Source organism: Microtus pennsylvanicus, chromosome 17 (genome assembly GCF_037038515.1).
Source record: "Microtus pennsylvanicus isolate mMicPen1 chromosome 17, mMicPen1.hap1, whole genome shotgun sequence".
In the NCBI taxonomy this organism is placed as follows: Eukaryota; Metazoa; Chordata; class Mammalia; order Rodentia; family Cricetidae; genus Microtus; species Microtus pennsylvanicus.
The window spans coordinates 37686394-37701270 of NC_134595.1; the positions used below are offsets into that span (position 1 = coordinate 37686394).

General features: G+C 50.6%; 1 protein-coding gene across 6 annotated transcripts; it reads right to left on the minus strand.

Moving 5' to 3' along the window:
* Positions 1-408: 408 nt before the first annotated feature.
* Positions 409-10014, minus strand: Prkag3 (protein kinase AMP-activated non-catalytic subunit gamma 3). 6 transcript variants are annotated; one of them, XM_075951140.1, is made up of 14 exons: positions 9957-10014; positions 9595-9634; positions 8984-9175; positions 8293-8675; positions 7087-7168; positions 6896-6954; positions 6769-6814; positions 6537-6591; positions 6008-6134; positions 5697-5862; positions 3481-3518; positions 3175-3321; positions 2642-2860; positions 409-2124 (listed from the first exon to the last, which is right to left on the minus strand). In XM_075951140.1, the coding sequence occupies exons 1-13, from the start codon at positions 9987-9989 to the stop codon at positions 2744-2746; spliced, it is 1485 nt and encodes a 494-aa protein (XP_075807255.1). In that variant the 5' UTR covers positions 9990-10014; the 3' UTR covers positions 409-2124; positions 2642-2743. The 6 variants fall into 6 exon arrangements, with proteins under 6 accessions (XP_075807255.1, XP_075807256.1, XP_075807257.1 ...); XM_075951141.1 differs by having other exon boundaries at positions 410-2124; positions 8984-9154; XM_075951142.1 differs by having other exon boundaries at positions 429-2124; positions 8984-9136.
* Between the last annotated feature and the right edge of the window lie 4863 nt (positions 10015-14877).

The window sequence follows — 14877 nt, forward strand, 5'->3', positions numbered from 1 at the left end:
TGATCAATCAGCATCTGACCCTCTTTTTTGAGGGGGGGTGCACCTTAGAATCATGATGATTGCCCTGCTGGACCTACTTCTTGGATCTGAGAGTAGCACATGCTTCCACAGACCACAATGGCAGACCTGTTACGGACACACACACACACACCCCGGAAGGGCACCGTGACAGTGCCACTTTAGCTGTAGACAGTAAAAGCCACCACCGGATGCCACGATGAATGCCTATAGCCCCAGCTGCCCTGGAGGCTGAAGCAGGAAAGTCAGTTGAGCCCAGGAGTTTAACTCCTGAGCAACAGAGTGGAGTGTCTGTGTCATGTGACTGGGGATTGCGGTTTGGAGGTCAGTGTTCATAGTCTGTACTTGAGGTACTAAAGGCAAGGCCACTGATGCGCAACAGTATAAAGATTCCCCCACGCACCCAAGAAAAATAAAATATGGGACTATCCAGCTGAGCATGGTGGCACATGACTTTAATCGCACCACTTGGGAGGCAGAGGCAGGCAGATCTCTATGAGTTCAACGGTCATTTTTACCTACACGGTGAGTTCTGGGCCAGCCAGGGCTATATAGTGAAACCCTTTCTCGAAAGAAGGATGGGAAGAGGGAGGAGGAGGGGGAGGAGGAAAGAAAAGCAAGGGAGCTGGGGAGATAACTCAGTGGCTCAGTGGGTAAAACACTGGGCACACAAGTTTGAAGACCAAGAACTTACGTAAAGCTTGACAAGGCAGGAATAGTGGAGTCTGGACTCTGGAATCCCTGTGCTCCAGTCCCAGGAGATGGGAGGTAGAACAGGAGATCCCCAGAAGCATGACAAAGAAGCCCTGTCTCAAACAACCCTCATGCCTGAGGGTTGTCCACTGATCTGCACCGTGGGACACTCACCCTGTACACACACAGTTGCACTCCACGGTGGCACTCAGACCTGCATGCACACACAATAAAATAAGTAAAGGAGGAAGAATCTTAAAAGACTGTAGAAATACGAATCCACTCCTTCTGTGTTGGACTACTGGGTGTGAGAGTCCATGCCATCACGGGGCAGGGTAACAGCAGACGACGAGACCCAGAATTGACTGAGATTAATTTCTTGCTACTCGGTGAACTGAGGTCATTGTAGAAATGACATCCAGTATTACAGGATCAGTCATGTTTCCTGCAGATTCGCATTTGTAGACTGGGTTCCACATACTATATGAATAATTAATAAATGTTTTCCTTATCATTTTGTTTTAAATAAAAGGTCTCGGAAGAATAGCATTCAGTGCACTAAAGAAAGGCCACTTGCAGCTTTTGCCAATTGCAGGCTTTCTTTCAAGTCTTTGAACTCAGGAGACACAAGGAGTTTGCACAAGTTCATTTCAATGGCTGCAGTCATTGAGTAAACTTGTGACATCCAGGGCTGTGGCTTGATCTTTTGTTTCTTTTTTCTTGATAGCTCATCCTCAAGGATCTGAATCTATCGGGGCATAGGGGACACTGAGGGGAGCAGACATTGCTCAGTGGGGAGAGCTGAGGAGCCCACGGTACAGCCATGCCAGGGGCACTGACAATGCCACATGCTTCTGAAGACCCCGATGGTAGACCCGTTATGGGCACCCAGAAAGGGCACTGTGACAGTACCACTGCAGCAGCTGTAGGTAGGAATAGCTACCCGCTGGGTACCATGACGAATGCCTACAGCCCCAGCAGGCAGTTTTAGAATCAAGGGCTACTCAACGTTGGCTGCCAGCAGCTTGGAAGTGCCAGGAACATGGTGCACCAGCCAGGAAGCACCAGGAGCATGGTGGTGGCACAATGGTAGCTTCTGTGGGGAAAGATCAACCACGGCTCCTAGGAGAGGAGCTGGGACGTGTATCCAGAACCAAGCACTCTGGGCTCCCAGCTAAATTCATAGGCTGCATGCTCACCGCCACATTGAGCTCAGCCCTGATCCAAGTAGAAGGAAAGGTGTAAGAAGGGACTGGGCGCACAGATTGTCCTAGGCTGATCGCAGTGCCTCTGGTTCAGAACTTTCAGGCTTGACTTGACTGTTCTTAATTTCATCATCCTGGTGTACTGGGCATGCTCAAAGGCTTCTGAGAGTATAGGTATAGCAAGGACAATTAGGGAAGGCTGGAGAGCCTGTGAGAAAAAGAGGAGATGGTGACCAAATCGGAAGAGGACGTGCTCTCCCAACAGGATCTCACCCTACTTCCAGCTGGGTGGAATTTCTGCCCCATCCTTTGACAGAGGCCCCCCAACCAAGCATGGTGCCAGGACAGTCTGCGATTTGACAAATTCACCGAGATGAGCAACAGTTGGAAACTTCCTCCCATGTTAGTCCATGCCGATGATAGAAATGCATTTGACAAGAGTTTGTTAGCTTGCTTTATTCTCAAGAAATTCTCATCGGGAACAGACTAGGGAGCAGGCAGCTATGCCTTCCCAGAGCTCAGAATGCCCCACCTCCATCTCACCCTTCCAGCAGGACCTCCAAGACCTCAGCTGGAAATGGGACAAAGTAGTGGTCTGTAAAGCCTTCGTTGACAGTTTCTGTGGGGACTGCTCTATTATGACTGGCACTTCTGCCATCCTAACTTGATATCTAGGAGTTCTGAAAGACTGAGGGACTAGCTCTAAAGCTCATGGCAGAGCCTACCTGTACCAGAGCAGAACCAGCAAACAGGTGGGAGAAGATGAAGGCCAAGTTCCCCTAGATCCTTTCATTGACTTCCGGGTGAGGAAGATGGCTTGGGTACTCTCAAGCACTGAGGGCATCGATGCCAGCGGGGCTGAGCACCAGCGCTTGAAGTATGTCAGAGAGGGAGACCACGCCCAGAAGATGCTGGGTCTCATCCACCAACACCAGCCTGTGCACCTGCGGGTCCACAGTATTCAGGGAGGGGCAGAGCCTTTGGCTACAGCAGCTTAATAAGGGGAAAGCTTAACACAGCTCAAGGAGCAAAGGACATCTCCTGGGAACAGCTGGCCATGGCTCTGACCACTCAGCTGGCTGTGGATCTTGGCATAAGGGCCCTATGAACAGGACCAGACACCTACCAATGCAGATGCCAGAAGTTGGTCATGAAAGGGAAATCAGGCCAAGTGCCCAGGATACAGGGATGGCGAGAGCTATGCAAAGAAGAGCTAGGCCATCTGTGCTGAGGGCATGCCAGGAGGGGTGCAAGGTACCTGTTCCCGTGCAATCCTGTCAATGACTTCACCCAGGCTCTCGTGGGGCTGGCAGGAGAGAACTCCCTCCAGACACAGCGTCCTCTGCCTCAAAGCTTCGCCCACACTCATGTCCAGATGGTTGTAGGTTTGCTGGGCAGCCAGGTGCTGGGGCAGGGGGAGAGGGTAATAGATGATCTCATTAGCAAGGCTGCAGCCCAGGGAAATTGCACTCCGACACACTTGCGAAGGGTAGCCACAGATACTTCCCACTGATGCTCACACTACAGCCTCCCTGTAGCAACCCCAGTCCCCTCAGACACTTACGATGACATCAAAGCGGGAGTAGAGGCCCACGACCTGACCTGCAGCAGGGGGTGGAGAAGAAAGACAGGGGAAAGCACAGCTCAGAACCAGGGTGCTCTTCAGGGGACATGGGGACGACTTTTGAAATTAGTCCCTTGATAACTTTTGTCAAGCCGGGTGGAGGTGGCGCTCACCTTTAATTCTAGCACTGGGGAGGCAGAAGCAGATGGATCTCTGTGAGTTCAATGCCAGCCTGGTCTACAATAGCTAGTTCCAGGACAGGCTCCAAAACTATAGAGAAACCCTGTCTTGAAAAATAAAAAAATATAAAACAAAAACAACAAAAAAACTTTTGTCTTTAAAAAAAATACTTTAAGGGCCAGTGAGATAGCTCAGTGGATAGAGGAACTGGTTGCAATCCTGACACCCTGAATTCGGTCCCCGGAGCTCACACAGTGGGAGGAAAGGACTGATTCCTGAAAGTTGTCCCCATGTCCTCATATGCACGGTGGCGCATGGGCACCCACATACACACACACACACCTAAATAAATAAACAGAATGAAGACCTTTACACACTATCTGTTATGATCACATGTGCATGAGCCACAGCATGAACGTGGAGGTCAGGAGCTGGTTCTCACCTTCCCCCTTGGTGTGTGTTCCGGGGACCGAACGCGGATCACCAGGCTTGACTGGTAAGTGCTTTTATTGGCTGAGCAATCTCAGCTGCCCAGTTATTCAAGGTTGGGTAGCATTAAATACACTTCTTGTAAGAGACAGACTGGCGTGCATAGGGGTGACATGATCCAATGTCTGTAATTTACTTTCTTATTTCGGAAAAATGAGCTGATCTTGGAAATATGTTATTCTTTATCATCTTATTTCCTTTGAAAATTTTCATATTTGAGACTAAGTTAAAAGCTCTTCACAATATTCAACTTCATTCTGTTAATATAAACTTTGAATTACCTCTTTTTGTGTGTGTAGTGTCTGTGTTGTCACATGTAGGGATATGTGTGTGTGATCATGTGTGTGTGTTCTCATATGTGTGTATATGTGTGCTCATGTGCGTGTTCTCACATGTGTGGGCATGTGTGTGTGTATGTATGTTCATGTGGGCATGTGTCTATGTGTGTTTTCACATTGTGGATATGTGTATGTGTTCTCATGTGCGTGTTCTCACATGTTGACATGTGTGTATGTGGGTATTCTCACATGTGTAGGTGGGTGTGTATTTGTGTATGGCCGTGCATGTGCAGAGGCCAGGGATCTTCCTCTATTGCCTTCCACATTGTTTATTCAGGCAAGATCTCTCACTGAACCCGATATTCAAAAACTCAGCTAGCTAGCTAGCCTGCTTTTTGTCCCAGGAGTCCCCTTGCTGCCACCTCCTGTGACCGGGGTTTGCAAGCAGGCTTCCAACCACCCCCACTTTTATGAGTGCCAAGGAGCTTGAATTCTGGTCTTTATGCTTATTCATGAAGTACTTTATCCACTGAACCATTTCCCCGGACCCAACTTTGAAATACCTGTAGCTACAGTCTAACTAAAGAGATACTCTTGACATACCTGTGACCATAGTCTAACTAAAGAGACACTCTTGACATACCTGTGACCATAGTCTAACTAAAGAGACACTCTTGAAATACCTGTGACCATAGTCTAACTAAAGAGACACTCTTGAAATACCTGTAGCCATAGTCTAACTAAAGAGATGTTCTTGCTGTTCCTCTGACCTTTCTAGAACAGGACATTGGGGTCTGGCTGGGGGCACAAGATCTCATGGTCAGTTTTAGGGTGAACTAATACCAAACACCAAAAGGATCTTCTGTTTTCTATAACCACAGTCATCTTATTGCAGGTAATCTTACCAATCCTCCCTCGAAGGCAGAAAGGATCCGAGTCCCCTCACACACGGGGCACAGTGGTGCATTCCCAAGTTCCAGCATTAGGAGACAGATGCAGAGGAACTGCGATGAGTTTGGAGCCAGTGTGGGCTACATAGAAGTTTCTGGGCTACAGGGTGAGACCCTATCTCAAAACAACATCCCTGCCCAGAAAAATATTCCCTTTCACAGTTGGGGAAACTGAGGCTCGGAAAGTTCAAAGCAAGCAGAGACTTCTATTCCTACTCCATCTTGGGCCCTACAGCAGATGACCTGCAGATTGGGGCTCCATCCTGGTCAGGCCCTTCCTTGCCCACCCTAGCTAGAGCCTTTGCCCTGGTTGTAGTACCAGATTCATTGACCACAGGCAGTGCAGACACACGCCGGTCCACAAAGATGTCCAGTGCGGTCAAGACCGGAGCTGTTTCCAGAACTACAGCCAAATCTCGGAATGTGCCGATGCCCAGATCCTGGATAGTGCGGCAGAGGAAGGAGGGCCGTGGCAACAGGGCGCCCTGTTGGGATGAGACACGGTGGTGATCTCATCAGATCAAGCAGCCCCCAGGGGCTCCAGCTCCTCCCTCCCTTTGCCTGGGCTAGGGCACTTGACCTTCAGTGTCTCCCGTGGCTCCCCGCTTGCTCCCACCATCCCAGGCTCACAAATATGTGCAGGAATTTGAGTAGTCGCTTGTGCGTGAGGATGTACAGCACAGCGCCGGAGACCGGGTCCAGGACGGGCAGGCGGTGGATTCGGTTCTTGATGAGGGTATAGACAGCTTCAAACAGACTTTAAAAAATGGAAGCAGTAAGACAAGGAGCAACATGGGAAAGACTCTCCATCTGAAGCCCCCAAACAGGGTACCAGGGTCCCCTCATCCCTCTGCTTCCCAGAAGAAGTATGAACGAATACAGAACTGAGTGGGCTAGCACATGGGCAGGATTTAGGAGGCTGAGGCAACCCACAAAGCCCTTGTTGCTGGGCCTGATGACCTGAGCTCAATCCCTGCATCCCAGACAGTGGAAGAAGAGAACCAACTCCTATAAAATGTCCCCTCACCTCCACATGTGAGGCATGATAACACACACACACACACACACACACACTCAAGCAAGCAGTAAATGTCACAACAAGAACCTTTGAGACAGACAGAGAAGGGGTAGGGCTCAGGTGAACAAACGAGATGTTTACCTGTCGTTGGGAGAGATGGAGACAAGAGGCTTGAAGCAGCCTTGTAGGTAGATCTCTGAAGAAAAACCCAAGTTAGGCCACAGGAGTTCCCAGTTACCACACCCTGTCTCCTAACAGCTTCCCTTGCTGCAGGCATTGAGGTTTTCCCGGGTGACCTGTGCCCTGTAGGAAATCCCACCACTGTCCCAGGCCATGGGCCCTAACTTTAACCCCACAGTCTTCTCCAACTTACCCCTCCAGGTCTCAATCTTATGTTCTTCAATCTCGTATATCTGGACCTAAAGGCATGGGTGGGACTTTAGGGTCAGGCATGAGCCCCGGAGCATCAGGCCTCCTGAAGATGACACCCCAGAACTCACCAGGGGGGATCGGTAGTAGCGGTGCAATACCAGGATGAAGTCTGTGATAGTGAGCATGCCTGCAGGGTTGACAGGTGACAAGTTGGGCAAGGTCAGGCCTAGGTGCAAGGCTCTTTGAGGACACCACCCTGCTGGTGTTCTTCCACCAGGGGGGGGATCCCGCCCGCCATTCCCCAACCACCTCTCCTCACCTACAAAGCTCTGCTTCTTGCTGTCCCACAGAGGGGCTGCCCTCACGCCGTTGGCCACCATGGCAAAGAAAGCCTTCTTAATCTGGGGGGCAGGAACAGACAAAGGCGGGGTGAGCACTGGCAGTGCCTCATGCTCCCCACCTGCTGTCTATACCTGGGACCCCCCACGGGGTCTTCATTCTGGTTTTTCTCCACATGAGTCCGCCTCTTTCTCATGACCAGACCACAGCCATCATGATCACCACACAGATAAGGCTGCTTGTGCCCAGAGGCACCGAGGAACCATCACTAGACACAGCAGGGTTTCCGCATGGAGTCGTGTGCATACAGACATGGCACCGTTTTTTGCTCATCTAAGCACTCGGTATTCACATAACGTATTCAGAGCTACAACAATTTCTTCACTAAATTGGATGTTTATTTTGACCCTGTTCTAAGCAAAACTACCTCTATGCGCTGAGTATACTTAGTTCTCATCCTGTTCCTTCCGCCCAGTCTCTTCCATTTCCTTAACTCTTTCCCCTCTTCTCTCTTGTCCTTTTGTTCTCTGTTTCTGTTATGCTGATGTTTGGTTTCCAGGCTGGCCAGGAACCTGAGACCCTCCTGCCTCAGTCCCCTCAGTGCTGGGCTTACAAATGCGGACCACTGCATCTAACTCTCTAGTACACATCCGGTGCTTCACGGAACCAGGCTGGGCTCTGCGGACGACACATATACCCCACCTTGAGCATGTACGCATCATTTGCAGTAACAGCGATCACAATGGAGTCAGTTTAGCCAGTGGCAGAACAGCTACCAGAACACTAGCTGTTGTTTCCTGTCGCCAGAGTACCCTCTGCTTGGTCCCGAGTGACACTGTGATGTCTTACACGCACTTCACAGTTAACAAAGTGTTCTTTCTTTGTCCCGGGTTGTCCTAAGACTCCTTTGAAACAGGGAGGAGCCAGCCTCTGGTCCCCAGTTTTAGAGAAGATGGAGGTAAAGCAACCAACCCCAGGTTTGGCAGACTCAAGGTGACAGAGTATAGTGGCAGTTAGGGGAGTCCTCGCAGAACATGCTCTCTCCCTTCCCTTTCTAAGACTCTAAGGAGCCCTGGAAAGGGACTTGAAGGGACTATGACTTGATCCATCCAGGAGGTTATGGATGGCAGCCACAGAGGCCCCAGGCTGCGCCCCGAGTTTAACTAGGGCCAAGTCAGGGTCTTACCTCCAGCGTGGTGTCAAAGATGACCAGTTTGGAGCTGGTGGCCATGGCATCATAGCAGGTGTGTTCCTGCATGAAGTGCATGTAGACTTGGGCCCCAGGCTTCTGTAGCTCGTCATCCCAACTCAAGCTGAGAAGAGGGGCCTGTGGGGACGGGCAGGACCGCGGCCTGTCCTCCCCCAGACCTTCGAGCTCACAGTCCCAGGCCTCTGGGTCACTCGTGTTGGAATCCACGGCTGAGGCTGCACCGTCGTCGGGCAAGAGGAGGTCCCACCCTGCTGGGGAGGTCTCCACTTCGGCCAAGGGAACAGCTTGAGCCAAGGGTGTGGCCTTGGGGAATGTGGCTTCCTGCCTGGTGGACTCAGCAGCTGGTCCCGACTGGGCACCTGTTGGGGAAGGAGGCAAGGCTGATAGCAACTGCATCTTCCAAAGCACGCTCCCTGAACTTTCAGTGATCGGCAGAACTGGGGCACCAGGAGGTTGTGGAGTCTCAGCGTCCTAGCAGACAGCTCTCTCCCATCTTTCAAGGCGGCTGCACCGGGGCCCTGCCTTGGCTGCAGTTACTGCCTCTCGTATAGGGAGACCGAGGGCACAAGATGAGATCTGTCTAGCTCCGTGTGCTGGAGAGATCTCAGGTCAGGCCCCACTCTGGAATCCCTGCTGTCCCTGTCACCGTAACTGACCTTGGCCTCACCTTCTCCCAAACCTGGTGGCTCTGCTTCCTCCACAGCCTCCTGCCTGGTCCACCTGGAGGCCTTGACACCCCGTGGTGCGCGGGTCCTTTCTGGGCTGGTGGCCACAGCTGGTGAGAACCAAGAGTTTTCTCTTTGTTCTAAGAAGCTCATCTCTGGGAGGATGAAAGGACCTGTTTGATTAGAAGGGCATGCTACAACAAAACAAACACAATGCCATTAGTGAGGGTATTGGGAGCTTTCAAATACCCCTCCCCGGACATATTTTTCCTTTTCTATTCATAGAAATCTTCCGAGGCAGATAGTGTAAATCGGAATTCCTATTTAGCAACAAGGGACCAGAAACTCAGGGAGGTTAAGCAACTTGCCCAAAATCACACAGCTGGGAAGTGGTAAGGTTAGCACTGGGGTTCAGATCTTCATCAAAGAGGAAAGGGAAGGTGGGGGGGAGGGACACACGCTGGGGAAAGGAAGTAGGGAGAAGGCAGGAGAAGGGCAGGGTCCTTTCTTGACAAAAACCAAGCTAGGAGTTAGGGGTTGGGGTTCAGAAATTTGGGAGACAAGGGAGCCATTGAGAAGAGGCTGGTCCCACAGGCAGCAATGCTCCACCCACCTTGACTCTCTGGACCCCCTCTGTGGCTCCAGGTCAGGGTCTATGGAATAAAGTGTCTGCGTTGTTGGGAAAAAGCTTCTTGTTCTAAAGTCCCTGGCTTGTCCCCTTTAAGAAGCACTCCCTCCCTCACACCACGTGTATACAGATATGTACAACATACACGCTCGCACTCTCCTGACAGCCATAGAATCCCACACAGACACGTACACGCAAAATACATACATGCACGGATCCGGCCCGCTCACACCCACAGAGTACAGTGCACGGGTCAAACACACGCGCGCGGGTCAAACACACGCAGACACGGCCACATGCTTGTTGTCTTTCTACATCCCAGCGCCGGCCCCCTGGGACCCCGGTACCCCAGGCAGTGTGTGTTTCAGCTCAGGCTCCATGCGGCCAGCTCTAGTCCGCTAGCGAGTGCGCGACAGGCGGCGGCGGGGTGGCACTATTCTGGGCTGGCACCTGGCAGCGTGCCCTAAGGGATCGGGTTCTCTCTGATTGTCAGGTCTTGGGAGGGAGCGCTCAGCCGCAGTTGTTTTCCTCACCGCGGCTTGGGGGCGCTGCGGAGGTGGAACTCTTATCTGAGAGTTCAGTGGAGGAAGGTTGACCGTCTTCACTTTCTCCTCCGTGCAAACTTCCTTAGCCGAGGGTGGGATGAGTTAGGAAGGATACCCTCGAGGCTGGAAGTAGGTGAGGGGGCTGTGGGTGGTCCTGATAGAGCAGCCAGGGGATATCTAGATATTCCCCCCCTTGGAGTCCGGCGGGCCAGTTCAGGGTGAAAGATGAAAGTGATGGAGAGGGCGGGTCAGGCAGGTCGGCACTCTTCTGGTCATCTCAAAGGTGCGAAATGGGATTGAGAGCAAGGGTTCATATCTGTGTGTAGAGGGAACAAAACCTGAGTCGACCAGTGGTTGGGAGACAAGAGAGTATGCGGGAGCCCAGCCCCTAACCCACCATGAGTACTGGCTGGCATTTCCCTGCGCCAGAGGGGAACCCAGCCTGTCTCCGGTGGCGGTGGCAGCTCACCCCCTTCCTGAGCATTCCTAGGGCCTGAGTCAGAGTTCCAAATGGGGACCGCTGACCCAGCTGCTCTAGCTTCCCTTTCCCTGTCCCTCCCCTCCTCTTGTCATTCCGGTGTCTTCCATCCGGACCCCACGGTCCTAGAATGGACACTCAGGAATAGACTATTGGATTTCCTGCTGGATTTATTGAACGTGTTTCCTTTCTTCCTTCAAAGCACCTGCAGCTGCCTCTGAGAGGAGGGGGGCAGAACTGTGCAGAGAGGAGTCTTTGATGGTGCAGGAGGGTTTCTGGAGCCTGGGTCTGTTGCTAGATAGTGGAACTTCTGAGGCACAGCAAATGGGGCCAGCTTAAAGCACAGGGGGCCGTCAGCACGTGCCTAGGCGTTGCAGACGACAGACAGTCCCTGCCACATGTTGTGGAAATGTGACAATGGTCCACAGCTTGCCAGGGTGTGATATTTCCCTTGCTAGCTGCTAGTCAGTCTCTAAACTGGCATTTGCTTTAGGTTTTTAAGGAGCACCACTTCCAAACACAAAATTCAGATAGATAGTTGGTTGTCATAACAAAGACCGGATTAAAGAATGCATCAGAAGAGCAGAGAAGGCAGAGGCAGGTGGATCTCTGTGAGATCCTAGTGAGACCCTGTCTCCAAAACAAGCAAGCAAGCAAACAAACAAACAAACAAACAATGAATGCCTCAGGAGATTGAGAGGTGGCTCAATGAGTAAGAACTTTGCTTTGCAAGCGTGAGGACCTTAGTTCAAATCCCCTGAGCCCACATAGAAAGTTAGATGTGGTCACTTTCTGTGAAGATGTGGAAATAGAAGGATCACTGGGGCTTTCTAGTCTCCAGACTAGTTTCAGGTTTAGTGAGAGACCCTGTCCCGGGAAGGATTAAGGCAGTGACTGATAAAACAGAACACCTAACATCTTCCTCTGGCTTCTGAAAATGCATGCGTACACTACACTACACATCTCTCTCTCTCTCTCTCTCTCTCTCTCTCTCTCTCTCTCTCTCTCACACACACACACACACAAGAGTGAGAGAGAAAGAGAGAGAGAGAGTACTTCAAACAATAATAGTCTCTAGGCAGTCTAGATTTGATAGGGTGGTTTTGAACTCATTCAGAGCATCTTCCATCTTGAATACAAGATGGCCATCCCAGCTTCTACCTTACCCTTGCACTAGCATTCCAGCCAGAAGAAGGGAAAAGGGGAAAAAAAAAGAATTCATGCATCTTCTAAGCCCTAAAGGGGAAGTTACTCCCTCGCTTTCACTTATGGCTAAATGACCAAATTTAGCCACGAGGTCATGTTTGGCTTCAAGGGGCAGGGAGCTTAGGATCTCAGTCATTATTATGGGCAGCCATTCCAGTTAAAATTCAATTCTACCTCGAAAAGTCAAGAAAACTAGACAGTAGGCCCATCTGGCGGTCTCTGTTACGGGATGTTTTCGTTCCATCATCCAGGCACGGAAACGAACTCTGAGGAAACGGGCAATGCTCTCCAAGGCCATTTGGCAAGCAGACAGCCAGCATAGACCTTAATTGGGTCTGGCTGATCCCCAGAGGGACTTTTCATCACATCCAGCCAACATATTTTGGCCACCCAGGGGCCAGCAATCAAATGAGCTGAAAGATATTTGCACAAGGAAGGGCAGCTCTGCACCAAGGAGGACGCAAAGGACACCGGCCACGGTGCACGATGCTCCAGATCCCTGCGCATCAGGCAGCTAGGGAAAACTTTCCAGAGGAGGGGGTCCTGTGTGGAACACGGAGACTGGAGCCTCATAGGAGAAGGCGGTGGTGTGATTTGAACCTGCTCTGAATCTGTGCAGGGGACATGAGGTTGTGCTGGGGGAGTTGGGGGTGGCTTTTCCAGCTCCACTGTATCACGTGCCATTGGGGATGATCCACAGAGCGGACGTCTCACGCAACCAGTGTGAACGCAAACAGTGTCAACTACTGCTGTTACTATCAAAGCCCTACAAGAGAGAAACACTCAGGTTATCAGTAGAGGCCACTGGAAGAGGCAACAACGGTGGGGCGGGGTCTCCAGTCCTTGCCCAAGTGGTTCCAAGGCAGTGGGATTGGTCAGAGGGCACACACGGAGTAGGAGATTTCTGAACTAGAAATGAAGTTCAGTGACAGACAGCATTGATCTCAAATGTGAGAACCCGAATTCCAGGCTTACATCATACAAAGAAAGGAAAAGGAAAGAAAATGAAGAGGAATGAGAAGAGATATGGGAATGAATAGAAGAGAAGATGACTGGGAATGTACCTCAGAGTGCTTGCCCAGCCTGCCTGAAGCCATGGTTTGATCCCCAACTCCTCATAAAATCAGCATCATGGTGCATACTGGTAATCTCAGGACTCGGGAAGTGGAGGCAGGGGGTCAGAAATGTAAGGGCATCCTTAGCTACATAGGGAGTTCAAGACAGCCTGGGATATATGAGACCCTGTCAAACACACACACACACACACACACACACACACACACACACACACACACACAAACACACACAAACAGACAAACAAAAAAACCAGCCGGGTAGTGGTGGTGCACGCCTTCAATCCCAGGCAGAGGCAGGAGGATCTCTGAGTTCAAGGTCAGCCAGGTCTACAAAGCGAGTTCCAGAACAATGAGCTGCACAGAGAAATCCTGTCTTGAAAAAAAAACCCACAAATAAATGTGCCAAGGAAAGGTGAATTCCTTTTAGAGCCGAACAAGTTTTCTCAGAGAGCCACACCAGTTTGAGAGAGAGCAGGCAAGAACTCCAAGTCTAGAGAATCCTGGCGTGTGAACAATGCTTACACGGTACCATTGGCTGTGGTTTCTCAAATTTGGAGCCAAATAAGCCTTCCAGGAGTTTTGAGGGTGTCAGTTTGGCAAAGAATCCACAGACGTGACCATCAAGGCCTCTCTTGACCCTTCTCTCCAGTTATCACCTACCCTGCATGTCTCCAATAGCTGGAAGACAAGGTATGCCACCCACACACAGCTGCAGTGGATTCTGGGTAAGGGCTAGCTTCTCATGGGCAAAGTTGCTCCGCATGGGAAGCTGAGGTCCAGAGAAGAGACAGCGGTCAGCAGTCAGGCGTGTTGCCGGGACTTAGGTGGCCTCTGTATATTGGTCATCCTTTCCTATTCTGGAATGCATTAATTATCCTGTTTCTCTTCCACTGCCATTAATAGACATTATGAAGGACAGGTTAAGCTATGGGATATAAGAACAGGGTCACCTGGTAATGGGATACTCATGCCTCAGAGAACTGGTGTCCAGTTGGAACGGGCTCACTGCTCTCAGACAATATGAATGTTTTCTTCCGGTGGGGTAGGCAAACCCATGGATTTTTCTCCCTTTTTTCCTCTGTCAGTAAGACTCCACAATTACATTTCCCAGCTTCCTTTGCAGATTTTGTGCCCATGTGACTAAACCTGGCCAATGAGATTTCAGCAACATTATCACGTGCAAGTTTATAAGAGTGCCCTTGGAAAGCAGAAACACCCCGTCGTCTCCTAATGGGGTTTATTATATGATAGTTAGTACCGGCTTAACCATTAGATCACCATGGTGGAAGACGTAGGTTGAAAACGGCAGAACCTCCTCTACCCTCATCGAGATCTACTTACCTGTCTCCATCTAATTTGTGTTGCCCTTACAGAACATTCCAGACTGGGTAATTTACAATGAAATTTATTTATCATGGATCTGGAGGTAAAAGGAATCCAAGATCAAGAACCTTCAGCCATCAGGGACTTCATGATAGAAGGCGGAAAGGCAAGGGAACAATGCTTTAGTGTAAGAGAAAGCTGAACTCGCTCAAATGGAAAACCTACTCTCAAGATAACAAGCCTACACTCATGAATGCAGCATGGATCCATTCCCAAGGGAAGACTCTGCCCTCATTACCCGTCAAAGACCCCATCTCAGTCATATAGGTGAGACCTTTCCAACATATGAACTCTGGGGACGCAGTCAGACCATAGCATATCCGCAACCCCATCGGTATCAGGCTTTCTTAGTTCTGGACAGATATGTTGGAAACAAATTGCCTTGTTGGAGCCACCGAGAAGTCGAACCTTTGTTCAAACTGCCAAGCCTTTCTCTGGCTAGCATGTGTACACCGTTGAAGTGGGCTAGGCTTAGCAGTTCCCGTGTGCTGATAGACTACTATGCAATGCTCAGTATCTCCCCGACACTGCAAAATGCCTCACAGGCAGCTGAACATGTGGTCCCTTGCGGCCCCGTGAG